Source organism: Oncorhynchus tshawytscha, linkage group LG29, assembly GCF_018296145.1.
Source record: "Oncorhynchus tshawytscha isolate Ot180627B linkage group LG29, Otsh_v2.0, whole genome shotgun sequence".
In the NCBI taxonomy this organism is placed as follows: domain Eukaryota; kingdom Metazoa; phylum Chordata; class Actinopteri; order Salmoniformes; family Salmonidae; genus Oncorhynchus; species Oncorhynchus tshawytscha.
The window spans coordinates 34,808,177-34,828,115 of NC_056457.1; the positions used below are offsets into that span (position 1 = coordinate 34,808,177).

A 19,939-nucleotide genomic window follows, 5' to 3' on the forward strand; every position below is an offset into this window, starting at 1 on the left:
CCATTCTGATTTCATTCCCTCCTGGTTTTATTTTCTAGTGGTTTTATTCCCTCCTGGTTTTATTCCCTCCTGGTATTTATTCCCTCCTGGTTTTATTCCCTCCTTGTTTTATTCCCTCCTGATTTTATTCCCTCCTGGTTTTTTCCCCTCCTGGTTTTATTCCCTCCTGGTTTTATTCCTTCCTGGTTTTATTCCCTCCTGATTTTATTCCCTCCTGATTTTATTCCCTCCTGATTTTATTCCCTCCTGATTTTATTCCCTCCTGACTTAATTCCCTCCTGATTTAATTCCCTCCTGACTTAATTCCCTCCTGACTTTATTCCCTCCTGATTTTATTCCCTCCTGATTTTATTCCCTCCTGACTTAATTCCCTCCTGATTTAAATCCCTCCTGACTTAATTCCCTCCTGACTTAATTCCCTCCTGACTTAAATCCCTTCTGATTTTATTCCCTCCTGGTTTTATTCCCTCCTGGTTTTATTCCCTCCTGGTTTTATTCCCTCCTGGTTTTATTCCCTCCTGGTTTTATTCCTTCCTGGTTTTATTCCTTCCTGGTTTTATTCCCTCCTGGTTTTATTCCCTCCTGGTTTTATTCCTTCCTGGTTTTATTCCCTCCTGATTTTATTCCCTCCTGATTTTATTCCCTCCTGATTTTATTCCCTCCTGATTTAAATCCCTCCTGATTTAAATCCCTCCTGACTTAATCCCCTCCTGACTTAATTCCCTCCTGATTTTATTCCCTCCTGATTTTATTCCCTCCTGGTTTTATTCCCTCCTGGTTTTATTCCCTCCTGGTTTTATTCCCTCCTGATTTTGGGAAACTTCCAACTGGAATTTCATGAAAAACAGGGAATTTTAGGAAAGTTTCTGGAATTCTGCAACGCTGCAAACTTTTCCTACAGATGTTTATAAAGTCAAAGCCCAAGCCTTTCATCAAACAATGTTGTTTCAATCAGGTCAGTTGACTGAGAACCACACCAAAGACGACTACATACAGTAGGCATATATACCGTTTACAGCGTTTCATTGCTGCATGTTGCCATCATTTTGCAATAATATACTCTATTGGAAATGTTCAGGTGTGTGAGGGCAAACCTTGCAAGACTCTGGCAGCAAGTCAACCAGTTCCAACACTGGACAACGTTTGCCAGCATCATGTTTGAACGTCCTCAGGGTGTCACTACATCTGCAATAAACAAACAAACAAACAAACTATACATGGTCACAGCACTGTGCTAATCCGGAAGGATCCAAGAACATGTGCAAGTCTTTGAAAGTATCCAGATTACAGAGTTGTTCCTGTCCTGATGGCCTGACCTAGTCAGGACACAAACGGGTTAGGGACCGACTGAACTGGGGTTGCAAAATTACAGTAAATCTATAGGTGTTCCAGAAATGTTGGTTGGAGGACTATAGATTACCTGCTTACTCCCTCCTAATTCCAGGAAACTGCTAACCAGTTCCTGTTGATGATGACCTGAACCTTACCCTCTGGAATGTTCCGACCAGGAACCAAAACCTAAGGGATTTGGGCAATTTTGCAACCCTCAGCCCACATGACTGATCAAACCTGTCACTGTCGATGATGGCATTGACCACATCCTTCCTCCTGTGTTGCAGTGCTTCGTGAAAGAAGGAGGCGTGGCTCTTGTTGAGGCTGATCTCCGCCCCTCTCTGCAGCAGCAGTCTCACTGCAGCTACTTGTCCCTCCCTGGCTGCCACGTGCAGTGCTGTGCTCTGATCAGAACAACAACACAAGATTTGTGAATTCACATCGTCGCCTAATCAACACATCTCAAGGAACGTTTAATGATTCATTCATTCATTGAGAAGTCTCTGCAGAATAAAAGCATTTCAAAATAAATAACCTTGCTTCCAATGGGGTGATGATTGCTGTTAGAATGTCTAGCTAGGCTAAATATCATGCCTGTTTATTATTATTATTTACCTATAGCTGTTAGAATGTCTAGCTAGGCTAAATATCATGCCTGTTTATTATTATTATTTACCTATAGCTGTTAGAATGTCTAGCTAGGCTAAATATCATGCCTGTTTATTATTATTATTTACATATGGCAGCTAGAAATGTAATTGTGTATACGAAACTGATATGTCCTGAACTTAGCGAAAGACAGAATGAAACGTAAAGGTTGTCTGAAATGTAAAGGTTGTCTGTTTGAAACGTAAAGGTTGTCTGTTTGAAATGTAAAGGTTGTCTGTTTGAAACGTAAAGGTTGTCTGTTTGAAACGTAAAGGTTGTCTGTTTGAAACGTAAAGGTTGTCTGAATGAAACATAAAGGTTGTCTGAATGAAACGTAAAGGTTGTCTGAATGAAACGTAAAGATAGTCTGAATGAAACGTAAAGGTTGTGTCATGACGCTAGCCCTTTCAGTGATTCGGCTAGAAGAAATGTGAACAACCCGCCCCTCTCCTGTTATGAGGGAGCAGGACAGTTTTATGACTTTAAAACCACATCATAAATTCCTTGCAGAGACTCTTGTCTCCCTGACCATGCAGTATGGGAGGGAGAGAGTCACAGTAGAACAAAGGAACTCTCCCGCCAAATACTCCTACCTCCCCGAATTGGAGAATTAAACATTGTTCCTAATTTAGAGAATGTGGAAACGGTTGGTGGAGAAGCCAGCTACGACCCGGTATGTTTTGTTTCATGTTTGTGACCTCATGAAAGACAATACGGTCACATTACCCCAACTCTGTTCATTTAAGTTCCTCAGCATCTGAATGTTGGATAAAATGTTTGATAAAGTATAATAATTCTTTTGAAAAGATAACAATGTGATGTAGTCTTCTAAAATGAAAAGTGTTTGTTTTAATGTAACTTGTGCCCAGTCAGTAGCCCCGCCCAAGTGAACAGGCATTGGTTTGAAATGAACCAACCCCCTTTCCACTCTAGAATAAATTATATATAGATCTTCAGATCTTTAAGAGTGGATTCGGGAGATAGCCGCTCTATATAAACTGACTCTTCCGTGGTGCCCCAGATTATTAACGAGTTAATTGTTGCATGGTTTAATTCAATCACTTAATCAATCAAACGTTAGGTAACCGATTTGATAAAAATAGCTTGTCATCACAAAGATGTCAGAGACACGACAGTGGTCTGAATGAAACTAAGGTTGTCCGAACCCCATCCTCATCCAGCTTGTCCAGTAGTTTGATGTTGGTGCCCAGGACGATCTTCATGGTCTGGGTGTACCCCTCTGCCGCTGCATGGTGTAAACAAGTCCACCCTTTGTAATCACTAAGGAAGAGAGAGACGAGACAGAATACACCAGTGACAATAACACACCATTACATTCTCCATGTAGGGTGTCAAAATTCAGCTACATTTCCCAGAATTCCCAGTTGAAGAATCCCGGGTTACCTATATATTCCCACCTGATTCTAGTAATATTCCATCCGGGATTTCAAGGGCTTTTGGGACATTTACAGAAATGTTGGTGATCCTACTCCTACGTCAATATTTACAGATGGGCTCTGTTGCAAACCTGTAAAAACTAAATCTGTGCCACTGTCTTGCTCACTGTGAACAGCCTAGTCATGTACAGACGTATGTTAGTGCACCTGTGAAAGAGAGCTCCTTTACGAAGCAGCAGCTCCACCACTTTGGCGTGTCCACCTCCAGAGGCCAGGTGTAGGGGAGTCAAGCCTCTCTCATCCCCCTCGTTCAGCAGGCGGGAGTCTGTGATGGTCTCCAGCAGACGCTGGCAGGTGTTAATACGACCATACCTGATGAGATGAGAGTTAGAGGTGTACCAGGTGTTAATACGACCATACCTGATGAGAGGAGAGTTTGGGGTGGGTGTGTGTGTGTGTGTGTGTGTGTGTGTGTGTGTGTGTGTGTGTGTGTGTGTGTTTATCTTAACATTTTCTATTTTCTACATAATAATGTGTGTGTGTGTGTGTGTGTGTGTGTGTGTGTGTGTGTGTGTGAGAGAGAGAGAGTGGGATGAGGGGGAGGAAAGAATATACAGTATTGGTCAAAAGTTTGGACACATTTTTGCATCTGAGCTCCTAGAGTGTGCAACTCTCTTATTTTATATTCAAATGTAAAAGTTTGGTCACACCTTCTTATTTCAAGGTTTATCTTAACATTTTCTATTTTCTACATTGTATAATAATAGTGAAGAAATCAAAACTATGAAATTACACATATGGAATCATATAGTAATCAATTACATGTTGTGTATTTAACCCTCTGTTCCCCCTCATTGTTCTTGTCGGTGATTGTTTTTTTGTAAGCATTGTGCAAGTTATGTTCTGGTGTGCAGTTATGTTCTGGTGTGCAGTTATGTTCTGGTGTGCAGTTATGTTCTGGTGTGCAGTTATGTTCTGGTGTGCAGTTATGTTCTGGTGTGCAGTTATGTTCTGGTGTGAAGTTATGTTCTGGTGTGCTGGTGCAGTTATGTTCTGGTGTGCAGTTATGTTCTGGTGTGCAGTTATGTTCTGGTGTGCAGTTATGTTCTGGTGTGCAGTTATGTTCTGGTGTGCAGTTATGTTCTGGTGTGCAGTTATGTTCTGGTGTGCAGTTATGTTCTGGTGTGCAAGTTATGTTCTGGTGTGCAGTTAGTTATGTTCTGGTGTGCAGTTATGTTCTGGTGTGCAGTTATGTTCTGGTGTGCAGTTATGTTCTGGTGTGCAGTTATGTTCTGGTGTGCAGTTATGTTCTGGTGTGCAGTTATGTTCTGGTGTGCAGTTATGTTCTGGTGTGCAGTTATGTTCTGGTGTGCAAGTTATGTTCTGGTGTGCAGTTATGTTCTGGTGTGCAGTTATGTTCTGGTGTGCTACAGGTTTTGTACCCACTTGTATTATTTTGTATATTTTGGTTTTCTGAGTTTTTGAGCATTTATTAAACTGCTCCGTTTATACCAAGTTCGATCTCCTGCGCCAGGCTTCCCTGCCACCAGCACGCACCCTTACAACTATTTATATTTTTGACAACCTAAAGAAAATATTGAACTTTTTACTCCATATATTTTCCCTGACAACCTATAGTACTCATTGCATTTTCAATGTTTTGCAGGACGGGAAAATTGTCAAATTGTCAAATTCATGCACTTATCAAGAGAACACAACGTCATCTCTACTGCCTCTGGTCTGGCGGACTCATTAAACACAAATGCATATTTTGTAAATAATGTCTGAGAATTGGAGTGAAAATGAAAATGTGGCACTGACTTCCCCATGGATTGAGGTTTCAGCATTGTCTCAGCAATGCATCCACCACTTGGCCTAACACCACTCACTGGGCAGCGAAGTGTAGGGCTGACTTCTTGTACATAACACCACTAGACCTAACACCACTAGACTTAACACCACTAGACCTAACACCACTAAACCTAACCCCACTAGACCTAACACCACTAGACCTAACCCCACTAGACCTAACACCACTAGACCTAACACCACTAGACCTAACCCCAACTAGACCTAACCCCACTAGACCTAACCCCACTAGACCTAACACCACTAGACCTAACACCACTAGACCTAACACCACTCACTGGGCAGCGAAGTGCAGGGCTGACTTCTTGTCCTTGGACTTGCGGTCCAGAGAGACCTGTAGAACCAGGATGTTCTTGACCGATTCGTGGATACCCAGTCTGCAGGCGTAGTGGAGAGGAGTACAGCCCTCGTTGTCTTCAGTACTCAACAGATCCATCATACTGCTGTGCTGTAGGGGGCAGGACACACACACGTAAGTAAACAGATATGCACACACACACACACACACACTACAACCCTGACTTCCTGAGAGCAGATAGACAGACAGACTGTCCCACCCAAAAGGTCAACTAAAGTCCTTTAAGTCTGATTCATTCTGTCTCGGCCAGTACTGGAGCTAAAGTAGGCAACAGCAGAAGGCTGAGGCATTTGGCAAACCTCTAAATGCTTTTATTAAACTATCACAGAGAGTAATCCAACTTCATTTGATACTAGAAACAGACTCAGGACAAATGGTTGATGGCGATAGAGAGAACATTTCATTTTCTTTAACAATAGGCAGTGTATATTTAGCTGAAGACATCATGCTTCCCATTCTTCTCTACATATCCTCTCAGGCTCTATCAGGTCGGATGGGGAGCGTCGCTGCACAGCTACAGTTGCAAGAAAAAGTTTGTGTTGGTTTAGTCAGATTGTGTTAGTCTATTACTGTGACTTAGATGAGTCAGATTGTGTTAGTCTATTACTGTGACTTAGATGAGTCAGATTGTGTTAGTCTATTACTGTGACTTAGATGAGTCAGATTGTGTTAGTCTATTACTGTGACTTAGATGAGTCAGATTGTGTTAGTCTATTACTGTGACTTAGATGAGTCAGATTGTGTTAGTCTATTACTGTGACTTAGATGAGTCAGATTGTGTTAGTCTATTACTGTGACTTAGATGAGTCAGATTGTGTTAGTCTATTACTGTGACTTAGATGAGTCAGATTGTGTTAGTCTATTACTGTGACTTAGATGAGTCAGATTGTGTTAGTCTATTACTGTGACTTAGATGAGTCAGATTGTGTTAGTCTATTACTGTGACTTAGATGAGTCAGATTGTGTTAGACTGTGACTTTAGATAGTCTATTACTGTCAGATTGTGTTAGTCTATTACTGTGACTTAGATGAGTCAGATTGTGTTGTGTTCTATTACTGTGACTTAGATGAGTCAGATTGTGTTAGTCTATTACTGTGACTTAGATGAGTCAGATTGTGTTAGTCTATTACTGTGACTTAGATGAGTCAGATTGTGTTAGTCTATTACTGTGACTTAGATGAGTCAGATTGTGTTAGTCTATTACTGTGACTTAGATGAGTCAGATTGTGTTAGTCTATTACTGTGACTTAGATGAGTCAGATTGTGTTAGTCTATTACTGTGACTTAGATGAGTCAGATTGTGTTAGTCTATTACTGTGACTTAGATGAGTCAGATTGTGTTAGTCTATTACTGTGATTTAGATGAGTCAGATTGTGTTAGTCTATTACTGTGACTTAGATGAGTCAGATTGTGTTAGTCTATTACTGTGATTTAGATGAGTCAGATTGTGTTAGTCTATTACTGTGACTTAGATGAGTCAGATTGTGTTAGTCTATTACTGTGACTTAGATGAGTCAGATTGTGTTAGTCTATTACTGTGACTTAGATGAGTCAGATTGTGTTAGTTACTGTGACTTAGATGAGTCAGATTGTGTTAGTCTATTACTGTGATTTAGATGAGTCAGATTGTGTTAGTCTATTACTGTGACTTAGATGAGTCAGATTGTGTTAGTCTATTACTGTGACTTAGATGAAGATCAGACCACATTTTATGATCAATGCAGAAATCAAGGTTATTCCAAAGGGTTCACAAACTTTTCTTGCTCCTGTATTTTGAGGTCTCTCCAGAGATGTTCGATCAGGTTCAAGTCCGGGCTCTGGCTGGGCCACTCGAGGACATTCAGAGACATTTAGAGTTCTGAAGCCGCTCCTGCTTATGTCTTCGTTGTGTGATTAGGGTCATTGTCCAGTTGGAAGGCGAACCTTCAACCCAGTCTGAGGTTCTCAGCACTCTGGAGCAGGTTTTCATCAAGGGTCTCTTTGTACTTTGCTCCGTTCATCTTTCCCTCGATCTTGACTTGTCTCCCAGTCCCTGCTGCTGAAAAACATCCCACCACATAATGCTGCCGTCACGATGCTTCACCGTAGGCGTCCAGCTCTAGGAAGAGTCTTGGTGGTTCCAAACTTCTTCAATTTAAGAATGATGGAGGCTGCTGTGTTTTGAGGGACCTTCAATGCTGCATAAATGTTTTGGTACCCTTCCCCAGGTCTGTGCTTAGACACAATCCTGTCTCGGAGCTCTACGGACAATTTCTTCGACCTCATGGCTTGGTTTTTGCTCTGACCTGCACTGTCAACTGTGAGACCTTATATAGACAGGTATGTGCCTTTCCAAATCATGTCCAATCAATTGAATTCCCCACAGGTGGACTCCAATCAAGTTGTAGGAATACTTCAAGGATGATCTATGGAAACAGGATGCACCTGAGCTCAATTTTGAGTCTCATAGCAAAGGGTCTGAATTCTTATGCAAATAAGGTATTTGTGTGTTTTTTGTATTTTTTGTTAACATTTCTAAAAACCTTTTGTTGCTATGGCATTATGGGGTATTGTGATGTCATTATGGGGTATTGTGATGACATTATGGGGTATTGTGATGTCATTATGGGGTATTGTGATGTCATTATGGGGTATTGTGATGTCATTATGGGGTATTGTGTGTAGGTTGATGAAGACTTTTTAAAATCCATTTTAGAATAGGGCTGTAATGTAACAAAATGTGGAAAAAGTCAAGGGTCTGAATACTTTCCGAATACACTGTATATGTTATGGTGTCAAGGCATAAGAACTAACAGGTTATAGAGCAAGCAAAGCAATTATCACAACACATAGGTTGTAATATGGCTTTTTACCCCTGGCTTCGCTTCCTCTGTGGTTTTACCAATGCACCGCTACTGCACCGCACTAAAGCAATACACTTTTTGTCCAGTAAACAAAGTGTTATGTTTTTGGAAAATCTAGTACAAGCCATCACTGAGTACCACTCTCCACCTTTTCAAGCATAGTGGTGGCTGCATCACGTTATGGGTATGCTTGTAATCGTTAACAAGTTTTTCAGGGAAAAAAATAAACTAAAATCTTTGAGAAAAACCGAGAAAAGTCCTGCAAATGGTTGTCTAGCAATGATCAACAACCATGAAGCATTTTGAAAATAATTGCGGGCAAATGTTGTACAATCCAAGTGTGGAAAGCTCTAGGAGACTTACCCATAAACACTCACAGCAGTAATCTAAGCCAAAGATGCTTCCACACAGCATTGACTCAGGGGTGTGAATATGTAAGTGAGATATTTCTGTATCTCATTTTCAATAGATTTGCTAACATGAAATAAAGAAATAAAAACATATTTTCACTTTGTCATTCTGAGGAATTGTGTGTGGATGGGTGAGAAAAAAAACTAAATGCAATCAATGTGGAATAAAGGCTGTAACACAACACAATGTGGAATAAAGGCTGTAACACAACACAATGTGGAATAAAGGCTGTAACACAACACAATGTGGAATAAAGGCTAGAACACAACACAATGTGGAATAAAGGCTAGAACACAACACAATGTGGAATAAAGGCTGTAACACAACACAATGTGGAATAAAGGCTGTAACACAACACAATGTGGAATAAAGGCTAGAACACAACACAATGTGGAATAAAGGCTGTAACACAACACAATGTGGAATAAAGGTTGCAACACAATGTGGAGTAAAGGCTGTAACACAACACAATGTGGAATAAAGGCTGTAACACAATGTGGAATAAAGGCTGTAACACAACACAATGTGGAATAAAGGCTGTAACACAATGTGGAATAAAGGCTGTAACACAACACAATGTGGAATAAAGGCTGTAACACAACACAATGTGGAATAAAGGCTGTAACACAACACAATGTGGAATAAAGTTTGCAACACAATGTGGAGTAAAGGCTGTAACACAACACAATGTGGAATAAAGGTTGCAACACAATGTGGAGTAAAGGCTGTAACACAACACAATGTGGAATAAAGCCTGTAACACAATGTGGAATAAAGGCTGTAACACAACACAATGTGGAATAAAGGCTGTAACACAATGTGGAATAAAGGCTGTAACACAACACAATGTGGAATAAAGGTTGTAACACAACACAACGTGGAATAAAGGTTGTAACACAACACAATGTGGAATAAAGGCTAGAACACAACACAATGTGGAATAAAGGCTGTAACAAAATGTGGAATAAGTCAAGGGGTATGATCACTTTCTGAAGGCAATGTACCTTTCCAAGCACTGCTACCATTGGATACCATTTGTTAGGCTACCTGTTACATCTAATGCTATGTCATGTTGTGTTACCTGTAAGATGTCTCCTGTGAGGTTCTTTAGGCCTTTGGGCTGCAGGATGGCCAGGTGAAGGAAGTTACATCCTGACTTGTCCTTTATGTTGACGTTGGCACCTGAAAAAACACACACACACACAGACAGACACGTAGACACACACACACACAAAAAGACACAAGACACACACACACACACACACACACACACACAGAGACAGACACGTAGACACACACTCCACAACCTGAGTTCATTCCACAAATGTGTTGCATTTGAATTCCATTATTGATTTAGTGTAAAAGCTAACCTTTGGACAAGAGAAGAGCCACAGATCTCCAGGCTCCACAGTTAGTAGCCAGCAGCAGGGGAGAAAGACCCTTACAGTCTATGTAGTCAATGTCTGCACCCTGTCAACACAACATGCAATACAAGTTAAGTCCTATTCCTTATATGGTGCACTATTGTTTTGTAGGGAATCGGGTGCCATTTGGTCATACAGTCTATTAGGATTCAGAAGCACATTATGCGAGACGGTTTCTGGGCTATTTAAAAAATATATATATTTGAACAAGTTCTCATTTACAATTGCGACCTGGCCAAGATAAAGCAAAGCAGTGCAACACAAACAACAACACAGAGTTACACATGGAATAAACAAACGTACAGTCAATAATACAATAGAAATGTCTATATACAGTGTGTGCAAATGGAGTAAGATTAAGATTAAATCTATATACAGTGCAACCAAATGAGGTACGATTAGAGAGGTAAGGCAATAAATAAGCCGTAGTGGCGAAATAATTACAATTTAGCATTAACACTGGAGTGATAGATGTGCAGAAGATGATTGTGCAAGTAGAGATACTGCGGTGCAAAGAGGCAAAACAAATATATAACAATATGGGGATGAGGTAGTTGGGTGGGCTATTTACAGATGGGCTATGTACAGGTGTAATGATCTGTAAGCTGCTCTGCCAGCTGATGCTTAAAGTTGGTGAGGGAGATATGAGTCTCCAGCTTCAGTGATTTTTGTATTTCGTTTCAGTCATTGGCAGCAGAGAATTGGAAGGAAAGGCGGCCAAAGGAGGAGTTGGTTTTGTGGGTGACCAGTGAGATACACCTACTGGAGCGCGTACTACGGGTGTGTGCTGCTATGGTGACCAGTGAGCTGAGATAAGGCGGGGCTTTACCTAGCAAAGACTTATAGATGACCTGGAGCCATTGGGTTGCATTTAGTTTTACTAGCATTTAAGAGCAGTTGGAGGCCACAGAAGGAGATATGTATGGCATTGAAGCTCATCTGAAGGTTAGTTAAAACAGTGTCCAAAGAAGAGTCAGTAGGTATACAGAATGGTGTCTTCTGTGTAGAGGTAGATCAGAGAATCATCCGCAGCAAGAGCGACATCGTTGATATATACAGAGAAAGGAGTCAGCCCGAGAATTGAACCCTGTGGTACCCCCATAGAGACTGCCAGAGGTCCGGACAACAGGCCCTCCGATTTGACACATTGAACTCTGTCTGAGAAGTAGTTGGTGAACCAGGCGAAGCAATCATTTGAGAAACCAAGGCTGTTGAGTCTGCCGATAAGGATGAGGTGACTGACCAGAGTCGAAAGCCTTGGCTGGGTCGATGAAGACGGCTGCACAGTATTGTCTTTTATCGATGGTGGTTATGATATCGTTTAGGACCTTGAGCGTGGCTGAGGTGCACTCAAGTCCCGCTCGGAAACCAGATTGCATAGCAGAGAAGGTACGATTGGATTCGAAATGGTCGGTGATCTGTTTGTTAACTTGTTTGTTAACTTGGCTTTCAAAGACCTTAGAAAGGCAGGGTAGGATAGATATAGGTCTGTAACAGTTTGCGTCTGGAGTGTCTCCCCCTTTGAAGAGGGGGATGGCCGCGGCAGCTTTCCAATCTTTGGGAATCTCAGGCGATACAAAAGAGAGGTTGAACAGGCTATTAATAGGGGTTGCAACAATTGTGGCGGATAGTTTTAGAAAGAGAGTGTCCAGATTGTCTAGCTCAGGTGATTTGTAGGTGTCCAGATTTTGCAGCTCTTTCAGAAAATCAGCTATCTGGATTTGGGTGAAGGACAAACAGGGGAGGCTTGGGCAAGTAGCTGCGAGGGGTGCAGAGCTGTTGACCCGGATATTGGTAGCTAGGTGGAAAGCATAGCCAGCTGAAGAAAAATGCATGTTGAAATTCTGGATTATTGTAGCTTTATCGGTGGTGACAGTGTTTTCTAGCCTCAGTGCAGTGGGCAGCTGGGAGAAGGTGCTGTTATTTTACATGGGACTTTACTATATTACTGTAGTGTTAACCCTTTGAAATGAGGTACAACTCTGATGTGTGTGTGTGTGTGTGTGTGTGTGTGTGTGTGTGTGTGTGTGTGTGTGTGTGTGTGTGTGTGTGTGTGTGTGTGTGTGTGTGTGTGTGTGTGTGTGTGTTTCTGTGTGTGTGCGTGCGTAGGTTTGTGCATGTGTGTGTGTACTGTATGTACCTTTGAAATGAGGTACTCCGCCAACTCCGTGTGATCGAATATGGTTGACCTGGATAAAGAGAATCACACCAAAGTGGGTTCAGAAAGTATTCGCTACCCCCTTTACTTTTCCCACATTTTGTTGTGTTACCAACCTGTTGTTGTTTTGTTACTGGCCTATACACACAATACCCCGTAATGTAAAAAAAACAATTTTTTAAAATCACATTTATAACACAAAGATAGTTGAAATGTGTTGAGTCAATAAGTATTCCACCCCTTTTGTTATGGCCAAAAATAAAAACATGTTCTTCATAACAAACCACATAATAAGTTGCATGGACTCACTCTTTGTGTGTGATAATAGTATTTAACAGGATGTATGAATGATTACCTCATCTCTGTACCCCACACATACAAAATATATGTACGTTCCTGCAGCCGAGCAGTGGATTTCAAACACAGATTCAACCACAAAGACCAGGGAGGTTTTCCAATACCTCGCAAATAAAGACACATACAGTATTGGTAGATGGGTAAAAAAAAAACACACACGTTAAATCTCCCTTTGATTATGGTGAAGATATTAATTAGGCTTTGGATGGTGTATCAATACACCCAGTCACTACAAAGATACAGGCGTCCTTCCAGGTACTGAAGAGGAAGGAACCCGCTCAGGCCAATGGTCATTTTAAAATGCTTATAGAGTTTAATGGCTGAGAAAACTGAGGATGGATCAACAACATTGTAGTTACTCCACATTACTAACCTAAACGACAAAATGAAAGGAGGAAGCCTGTACAGAATACAAATGTTCCAAAAACATGCATGTATTTAAGCATAGTGGTGACTGTACTTCACTTTGCTATTTATATTTTTGACCACATTTATTTTTACTTCACTACATTCCTAATGAAAAGAATGTACTTTTTACTCCATACATTTTCCCTGGAAACCTAGAGTACTCGTTACATTTTGAATGTTTAACAGGACAGGAAAATGGTCCAATTCAAGAGAAGATCTTTGGTCATCTACTGCCACTGATCTGGTGGACTCACTAAACAGAGAACATCCCTGGTCATCCCTACTGCCTCTGATCTGGAGGACTCACTAAACAGAGAACATCCCTGGTCATCCCTACTGCCTCTGATCTGGTGGACTCACTAAACAGAGAACATCCCTGGTCATCCCTACTGCCTCTGATCTGGAGGACTCACTAAACAGAGAACATCCCTGGTCATCCCTACTGCCTCTGATCTGGAGGACTCACTAAACAGAGAACATCCCTTGTCATCCCTACTGCCTCTGATCTGGTGGACTCACTAAACAGAGAACATCCCTGGTCATCCCTACTGCCTCTGATCTGGAGGACTCACTAAACAGAGAACGTATCTGGTCATCCCTACTGCCTCTGATCTGGAGGACTCACTGAACAGAGAACATCCCTGGTCATCCCTACTGCCTCTGATCTGGAGGACACACTAAACAGAGAACATCCCTGGTCATCCCTACTGCCTCTGATCTGGAGGACTCACTAAACAGAGAACATCCCTGGTCATCCCTACTGCCTCTGATCTGGAGGACTCACTAAACAGAGAACATCCCTGGTCATCCCTACTGCCTCTGATCTGGTGGACGCACTAAACAGAGAACATCCCTGGTCATCCCTACTGACTCTGATCTGGTGGACTCACTAAACAGAGAACATCCCTGATCATCCCTACTGCCTCTGATCTGGAGGACTCACTAAACAGAGAACATCCCTGGTCATCCCTACTGACTCTGATCTGGTGGACTCACTAAACAGAGAACATCCCTGATCATCCCTACTGCCTCTGATCTGGAGGACTCACTAAACAGAGAACATCCCTGGTCATCCCTACTGCCTCTGATCTGGAGGACTCACTAAACAGAGAACATCCCTGGTCATCCCTACTGCCTCTGATCTATGGGACTCACTAAACAGAGAACATCCCTGATCATCTCTACTGCCTCTGATCTATGGGACTCACTAAACAGAGAACATCCCTGGTCATCCCTACTGCCTCTGATCTGGTGGACTCACTAAACAGAGAACATCCCTGATCATCTCTACTGCCTCTGATCTGGAGGACTCACTAAACAGAGAACATCCCTGATCATCTCTACTGCCTCTGATCTGGAGGACTCACTAAACACAAATGCTTCATTTGTAAATTATATCTAAGTGTTGGAGCGTGCCCCTGGCTATTTGTAAATAAAAATCAATAAATATATTGTGCCGTGTGGTTTGCCTAATGTGAGGAATTTGAAATGATTTATACTTTTACTTTGGTATTTTAGCAATCAAATATACTTTTGATATTTAAGTATATTTAAAAAATATATATATATTTTAGACTTTTACTTAAGTAGTATTTTACTGGGTGACTTTCACTTTTATTTGAGTCATTTTCTTTTAAGGTATCTTTACTTTTACACAAGTATTGCAGTTGGGTATTTTTTTTTCACCACTGACTGTTTGGGGTACTCGAGGACTAGAGTTGGGTAACACTGGCTTACTCTGCCATTTGCCCTATATAGACAGCACAGGAGGTTGGTGGCAACTTAATTGGGGAGGACGGACTCATGGTAATGGTTGAAGCGGAATGGTATCAAATACATCAAGATGGTTTTCACAGGTTTGATGCCACTACATTTTACGTACAATTCCTTCGACCTCATGGTTTTGGTTTTTGCTCTGACATGAACTGTCAACTGTGGGACCTTATGTAGACAGGTATGTGCCTTTCCAAATCATGTCCATTCAGTTGAATTTACCACAGGTGGACTCCAATCAAGCTGTAGAAAATTCTCAAGGAAGATGAATGGAAACAAGATGAACTTAGCAAAGGGTCTGAATACTGATGTAAATAAGGTTTTTCGGTTTTATTTTTTATACATTTGCAAAATGTTCTAAAAAGTTGTTTTTGCTTTGTCATTATGGGGTATTGTGATGTCATTATGGGGTATTGTGATGTCATTATGGGGTATTGTGATGTTATTATGGGTATTGTGATGTTATTATGGGGTATTGTGATGTTATTATGGGGTATTGTGATGTTATTATGGGGTATTGTGATGTCATTATGGGGTATTGTGATGTCCTTATGGGGTATTGTGATGTCATTATGGGGTATTGTGAAGTCATTATGGGGTATTGTGATGTCATTATGGGGTATTGTGATGTTATTATGGGGTATTGTGATGTTATTATGGGGTATTGTGATGTCATTATGGGGTATTGTGAAGTCATTATGGGGTATTGTGATGTCATTATGGGTATTGTGATGTCATTATGGGGTATTGTGATGTCATTATGGGGTATTGTGATGTCATTATGGGGTATTGTGATGTCATTATGGGGATTGTGATGTCATTATGGGGTATTGTGATGTCATTATGAGGTATTGTGGTGTTATTATGGGGTATTGTGATGTCATTATGGGGTATTGTGATGTTATTATGGGGTATTGTGATGTCATTATGGGTATTGTGGTGTTATTATGGGGTATTGTGATGTCATTATAGGTATTGTGATGTCATTATGGGTATTGTGATGTCCTTATGGGGTATTGTGATGTCATTATGGGTATTGTGATGTCATTATGGGGTATTGTGATGTCATTATGGGGTATTGTGATGTCATTATGGGGTATTGTGATGTTATTATGGGGTATTGTGATGTCATTATGGGGTATTGTGATGTCATTATGAGGTATTGTGGTGTTATTATGGGGTATTGTGATGTCATTATGGGGTATTGTGATGTTATTATGGGGTATTGTGATGTCATTATGGGTATTGTGGTGTTATTATGGGGTATTGTGATGTCATTATAGGTATTGTGATGTCATTATGGGTATTGTGATGTCCTTATGGGGTATTGTGATGTCATTATGGGGTATTGTGAAGTCATTATGGGTATTGTGATGTCATTATGGGGTATTGTGATGTTATTATGGGGTATTGTGATGTCATTATGGGTATTGTGATGTCATTATGGGGTATTGTGATGTTATTATGGGGTATTGTGATGTCATTATGGGGTATTGTGATGTCATTATGGGGTATTGTGATGTCATTATGGGGTATTGTGATGTCATTATGGGGTATTGTGATGTCATTATGGGTATTGTGATGTCATTATGGGGTATTGTGATGTTATTATGGGGTATTGTGATGTCATTATGGGTATTGTGATGTCATTATGGGGTATTGTGATGTTATTATGGGGTATTGTGATGTCATTATGGGGTATTGTGATGTCATTATGGGGTATTGTGATGTTATTATGGGGTATTGTGATGTCATTATGGGGTATTGTGATGTCATTATGGGGTATTGTGATGTCATTATGGGGTATTGTGAAGTCATTATGGGGTATTGTGATGTCATTATGGGGTATTGTGAAGTCATTATGGGTATTGTGATGTCATTATGGGGTATTGTGATGTTATTATGGGGTATTGTGATGTCATTATGGGTATTGTGATGTCATTATGGGGTATTGTGATGTTATTATGGGGTATTGTGATGTCATTATGGGGTATTGTGATGTCATTAGGGGGTATTGTGATGTCATTATGGGGTATTGTGATGTCATTATGGGGTATTGTGATGTCATTATGGGTATTGTGATGTCATTATGGGGTATTGTGATGTTATTATGGGGTACTGTGATGTCATTATGGGTATTGTGATGTCATTATGGGGTATTGTGATGTTATTATGGGGTATTGTGATGTCATTATGGGGTATTGTGATGTCATTATGGGGTATTGTGATGTTATTATGGGGTATTGTGATGTTATTATGGGGTATTGTGATGTCATTATGGGTATTGTGATGTTATTATGGGGTATTGTGATGTCATTATGGGGTATTGTGATGTCATTATGGGGTATTGTGATGTCATTATGGGGTATTGTGATGTCATTATGGGGTATTGTGATGTCATTATGGGGTATTGTGATGTCATTATGGGTATTGTGAAGTCATTATGGGTATTGTGATGTCATTATGGGGTATTGTGATGTCATTATGGGGTATTGTGATGTCATTATGGGGTATTGTGATGTCATTATGGGGTATTGTGATGTCATTATGGGGTATTGTGATGTCATTATGGGGTATTGTGATGTCATTATGGGGTATTGTGAAGTCATTATGGGTATTGTGATGTCATTATGGGGTATTGTGAAGTCATTATGGGTATTGTGATGTCATTATGGGGTATTGTGGTGTTATTATGGGGTATTGTGATGTCATTATAGGTATTGTGATGTCATTATGGGTATTGTGATGTTATGGGGTATTGTGATGTCATTATGGGGTATTGTGATGTCATTATGGGTATTGTGGTGTTATTATGGGGTATTGTGATGTTATTATGGGGTATTGTGATGTCATTATGTGTATTGTGGTGTTATTATGGGGTATTGTGATGTCATTATAGGTATTGTGATGTCATTATGGTATTGTGATGTCCTTATGGGGTATTGTGATGTCATTATGGGGTATGGTGATGTTATTATGGGGTATTGTGATGTCATTATGGGGTATTGTGATGTTATTATGTGATATTGTGATGTCATTATGGGGTATTGTGATGTCATTATGGGGTATTGTGATGTCATTATGGGTATTGTGATGTCATTATGGGGTATTGTGATGTCCTTATGGGGTATTGTGATGTCATTATGGGGTATTGTGATGTCATTATGGGGTATTGTGATGTCATTATGGGGTATTGTGATGTCATTATGGGTATTGTGATGTCATTATGGGGTATTGTGATGTTATTATGGGGTATTGTGATGTCATTATGGGGTATTGTGATGTCATTATGGGGTATTGTGATGTCATTATGGGGTATTGTGATGTTATTATGGGGTATTGTGATGTCATTATGGGTATTGTGATGTTATTATGGGGTATTGTGATGTCATTATGGGGTATTGTGATGTCATTATGGGGTATTGTGATGTCATATATGGGGTATTGTGATGTCATTATGGGGTATTGTGATGTCATTATGGGGTATTGTGAAGTCATTATGGGTATTGTGATGTCATTATGGGGTATTGTGATGTCATTATGGGGTATTGTGATGTCATTATGGGGTATTGTGATGTCATTATGGGTATTGTGATGTCATTATGGGGTATTGTGATGTTATTATGGGGTATTGTGATGTCATTATGGGGTATTGTGATGTTATTATGGGGTATTGTGATGTCATTATGGGGTATTGTGATGTCATTATGGGGTATTGTGATGTTATTATGGGGTATTGTGATGTTATTATGGGGTATTGTGATGTCATTATGGGTATTGTGATGTTATTATGGGGTATTGTGATGTCATTATGGGGTATTGTGATGTCATTATGGGGTATTGTGATGTCATTATGGGGTATTGTGATGTCATTATGGGGTATTGTGATGTCATTATGGGGTATTGTGATGTTATTATGGGGTATTGTGATGTCATTATGGGTATTGTGATGTTATTATGGGGTATTGTGATGTCATTATGGGGTATTGTGATGTCATTATGGGGTATTGTGATGTCATTATGGGGTATTGTGATGTCATTATGGGGTATTGTGATGTCATTATGGGGTATTGTGAAGTCATTATGGGTATTGTGATGTCATTATGGGGTATTGTGATGTCATTATGGGGTATTGTGATGTCATTATGGGGTATTGTGATGTCATTATGGGTATTGTGATGTCATTATGGGGTATTGTGATGTTATTATGGGGTATTGTGATGTCATTATGGGGTATTGTGATGTTATTATGGGGTATTGTGATGTCATTATGGGGTATTGTGATGTCATTATGGGGTATTGTGATGTTATTATGGGGTATTGTGATGTTATTATGGGGTATTGTGATGTCATTATGGGTATTGTGATGTTATTATGGGGTATTGTGATGTCATTATGGGGTATTGTGATGTCATTATGGGGTATTGTGATGTCATTATGGGGTATTGTGATGTCATTATGGGGTATTGTGATGTCATTATGGGGTATTGTGATGTCATTATGGGGTATTGTGATGTCATTATGGGGTATTGTGATGTTATTATGGGGTATTGTGATGTCATTATGGGTATTGTGATGTTATTATGGGGTATTGTGATGTCATTATGGGGTATTGTGATGTCATTATGGGGTATTGTGATGTCATTATGGGGTATTGTGATGTCATTATGGGGTATTGTGATGTCATTATGGGGTATTGTGAAGTCATTATGGGTATTGTGATGTCATTATGGGGTATTGTGATGTCATTATGGGGTATTGTGATGTCATTATGGGGTATTGTGATGTCATTATGGGTATTGTGATGTCATTATGGGGTATTGTGATGTTATTATGGGGTATTGTGATGTCATTATGGGGTATTGTGATGTTATTATGGGGTATTGTGATGTCATTATGGGGTATTGTGATGTCATTATGGGGTATTGTGATGTTATTATGGGGTATTGTGATGTTATT

The 19,939-nt window shown here is 40.3% G+C and overlaps 1 protein-coding gene across 1 annotated transcript in view; it reads right to left on the minus strand.

Annotated features, from left to right (window-relative positions):
• Window positions 1-19,939, minus strand: part of LOC112236355 (transient receptor potential cation channel subfamily A member 1) — a 90,278-nt gene that overhangs the window by 29,200 nt on the left and 41,139 nt on the right. Inside the window, exons 9-16 of the mRNA XM_042308836.1 lie at window positions 12,425-12,473; window positions 10,231-10,330; window positions 9,942-10,042; window positions 5,525-5,694; window positions 3,585-3,749; window positions 3,147-3,261; window positions 1,570-1,736; window positions 1,095-1,185 (exon numbers count right to left, since the gene is read on the minus strand). Coding sequence (XP_042164770.1) covers window positions 1,095-1,185; window positions 1,570-1,736; window positions 3,147-3,261; window positions 3,585-3,749; window positions 5,525-5,694; window positions 9,942-10,042; window positions 10,231-10,330; window positions 12,425-12,473 — 958 coding nt within the window. The remainder of the gene's footprint in view (window positions 1-1,094; window positions 1,186-1,569; window positions 1,737-3,146; window positions 3,262-3,584; window positions 3,750-5,524; window positions 5,695-9,941; window positions 10,043-10,230; window positions 10,331-12,424; window positions 12,474-19,939) is intronic.